This window comes from Eimeria mitis, genomic scaffold, assembly GCF_000499745.2.
Source record: "Eimeria mitis Houghton genomic scaffold, Emh_scaff268, whole genome shotgun sequence".
Lineage (NCBI taxonomy): Eukaryota > Apicomplexa > Conoidasida > Eucoccidiorida > Eimeriidae > Eimeria > Eimeria mitis.
The window spans coordinates 1,134-3,936 of record NW_013571023.1 but is presented as its reverse complement, the minus strand read 5'-3'; the positions used below and the strand labels follow the sequence as shown (position 1 = coordinate 3,936).

Genomic DNA, 2,803 nt, shown 5'->3' with positions numbered 1-2,803 from the left:
TTCTTTGTTTTGTTTTTTGTTGTCTTCATCAGAAGCCCTAAAGAATAGAACACATACACACTGCTGCAGCAGCAGCAGCAGCAGCAGCAACAGAAGAAGGCCTCACTGGCTTAAGGAAGCAAACGGTCTCTTGCTGCTCTGCTGACGCACAACATCTCCTGTTGCTGCTGCTGCTGCTGCTTCCTCCTGCTGCTGCTGCTGCTGCTGCTGTTCTTGCTGCTGCTGCTGCTGCTGCTGCTGTTTGGCTTGGTCAGCGCTCACGCCTGAAGCCACAGCATCTGCGGTTGTTGCTGCTGCTTCCGAAGCAGCAGCAACACTGTGCTGCTGCTGCTGCTGCTGTTGCTTCTGCTGCTGCTGCTGCTGCTGCTGCTGTCTTTCTCTTTCTTCGCGTTGTTCTCTCCGCTGCTGGAGATGTGCTTGCGCATGCAGTTGCTGCTGCTCTGCAGCAGCAGCAGCAGCAGACTGCCTCCCCCTACCGCCGTCTGCTGCTGCTGGGCGCCTCGTGCGGACTGCAGCAAAACAGCAGCAGCAGCAGCAGCAGCAGCAGCAGCATCAGCAGCAGCAACAGTAGTAGCAGCGACAGTAGCACCGCCAACAACAGCAGCAACAACAGCAGCAACAACAGCAGCAACAAACCCCCCCCTTTCCTTCCCACCACTACCCCTACCACCATAATACTAATAAAATAATAAAATAATAAAAAAATAATAAAATAAAATAAAATAAAACAAAATAATATAAATAAAATAAAATAAGATAAGTAAAATAAAATAAAATAAAATAAAATAAAATAAAATAAAATAAAATAAAATAAAATAAAATAAAGTAAAACAAAATAAAATAAAATAAAATAAAATAAAATAAAATAAAATAAAATAAAATAAAATAAAAAAATAAATACCTGAGTGTAGATAATTACAATAGGGTTTTGCTGCTGCTAGCCACTGAAGCAGATATTCTTGCTGCAGTGTACGCACAGCTTCATCATACTGCTGCTGCTGCTGCTGCTGCTGCTGCTGCTGCTGCTGCTGCTGTTCTATTTCTTGTTTCTCTTTCTCTGTTTCCTTTTGCTGCTGTTGCTGCTGCTGCTGCTGCTGTTGCTGCTGCTGTTGCTTATTATCTTTAATTTGTTTGTGTTTTTGTTTTTGTTGCTGCAGCTGCAGCATCATCTGCACGTTCCCTTTCTGCTTCCTCTGCTGCTGCTTCTGCTGCTGCTTCTGCTGCTGCTTCTGCTGCTGCTGCTGCTGCTGCTGCTGCTGCTGCTGCTGCTGAGAGAAGAAGTAATAACCTTCTATTTTAATACACTTATTAAACTCCCTCCATACAAAATCTATATCATCAACAACAAATGCTAGTTTTGCTTCTCTCGGAAATATTTTATATAAACTTTTGCTGCCGCTTATGCTGTCGCTACGCGTGAAGCAGCGACAACCAAAATATAAACCAGCTGGGTCTAGTACACGCAACGACTGCAGCAGCAACAGCAGCAGCAGCAGCAGCAGCAGCAGCAGCAGCAGAAGGAGCAGCAGCAGAAGGAGCAGCAGCAGAAGGAACAGGAGGAGAGGAGAAGCAGCAGAAAAAACAGCAGCAGAAACAGCAGCAGCAGCAGCAGCAGCAGCAGCAAGAGATAATTATAAATATGAAGATGAAAAAACAGCAGCAACAGCAGCAGCAGCAGCAGCAGCAACAGCAGCAACAGAAAGAGAAATAATAATAATAATAGCAGCAGCACTCTGAATACAGTGCAGCAACTCTCCTGTATCCATCTTCAGGGTTTAGGGTTTAGGGTTTAGAGGGGTTAGGGTTTAGGGTTTAGGGTTTAGGGTTTAGGGTTTAGGGTTTAGGGTCTGACGGTCTTTGCATGCGTTGCTGTGCCCATAGTATATAAAAACAACTCAAAGTAGCGAGACATCTCTCTGCAACACACAAACCCTAAACCCTAAACCCTAAACCCTAAACCCTAAACCCTAAACCCTAGACCCTCTAAACCCTAAACCCTAAACCCTAAAAACCCTAAAAGATGCTGGAAAAGAAGAAAAGAAAAAACAGCAGCAAAAGAACAGAGAGACAGAGTAAGAAGAGGTAACAGAAGAAATAAAACAGAAACAAAGCGAAATACAGTAAAAACGTTAATGAGGGTTTAGGGTTTAGGGTTTGGGGTTAATAAATAAATAAAATAAATAAAATAAATAAAATAAATAAAATAAATAAAATAAATAAAATAAATAAAATAAACAAAATAAATAAACAAAATAAACAAACAAATGTATAAAGTAAACAAATGTATAAAATAAACAAAATAAAAAAATAAAAATATAAAATAAAAAAAAAAATAAAAATAAAAAAAATAAAAAGGTTTACCTAAGAAATCCAATAACCCCGGGCCGTAATTTTATCGTGCTAGAGTGACCTACACACAACAAAATAAAAAAAAAATAAAAAAAATAAAAAAAAAATAAAAAAAATAAAAAAAAATAAATAAATATAAATAAATAAATACAAATATATATTTATATATAAATATATAAATATATAAATATATAAGAAGTAACTGAACAGGCAAAAACATAAAAAAAAAATAAATAATAATATAATCGCAAAATATATAAATAAATAAATAAATACACGAATAAATAAAATAAATAAAATAAATAAAATAAATAAAATAAATAAAATAAATAAAATAAATAAAATAATAAATAAATATATATATGTACACATATAAAAAAAAAAGAAACAAACAAATAAATATTAATTAATTAACAAATAAAACAGCATAAAACCAACAGAAAACAAAAACAAA

General features: G+C 36.6%; 1 protein-coding gene across 1 annotated transcript in view; it reads right to left on the bottom strand.

The window, feature by feature from the left end:
• EMH_0006120 (uncharacterized protein) overlaps window positions 1–2,803 on the bottom strand; it is a gene marked incomplete at both ends in the record, with an annotated part of 10,579 nt that overhangs the window by 6,990 nt on the left and 786 nt on the right. The window contains 3 exons of the mRNA XM_013497445.1: window positions 107–509; window positions 902–1,268; window positions 1,853–1,916. Of these exons, the coding sequence (XP_013352899.1) occupies window positions 107–509; window positions 902–1,268; window positions 1,853–1,916 (834 nt within the window). The remainder of the gene's footprint in view (window positions 1–106; window positions 510–901; window positions 1,269–1,852; window positions 1,917–2,803) is intronic.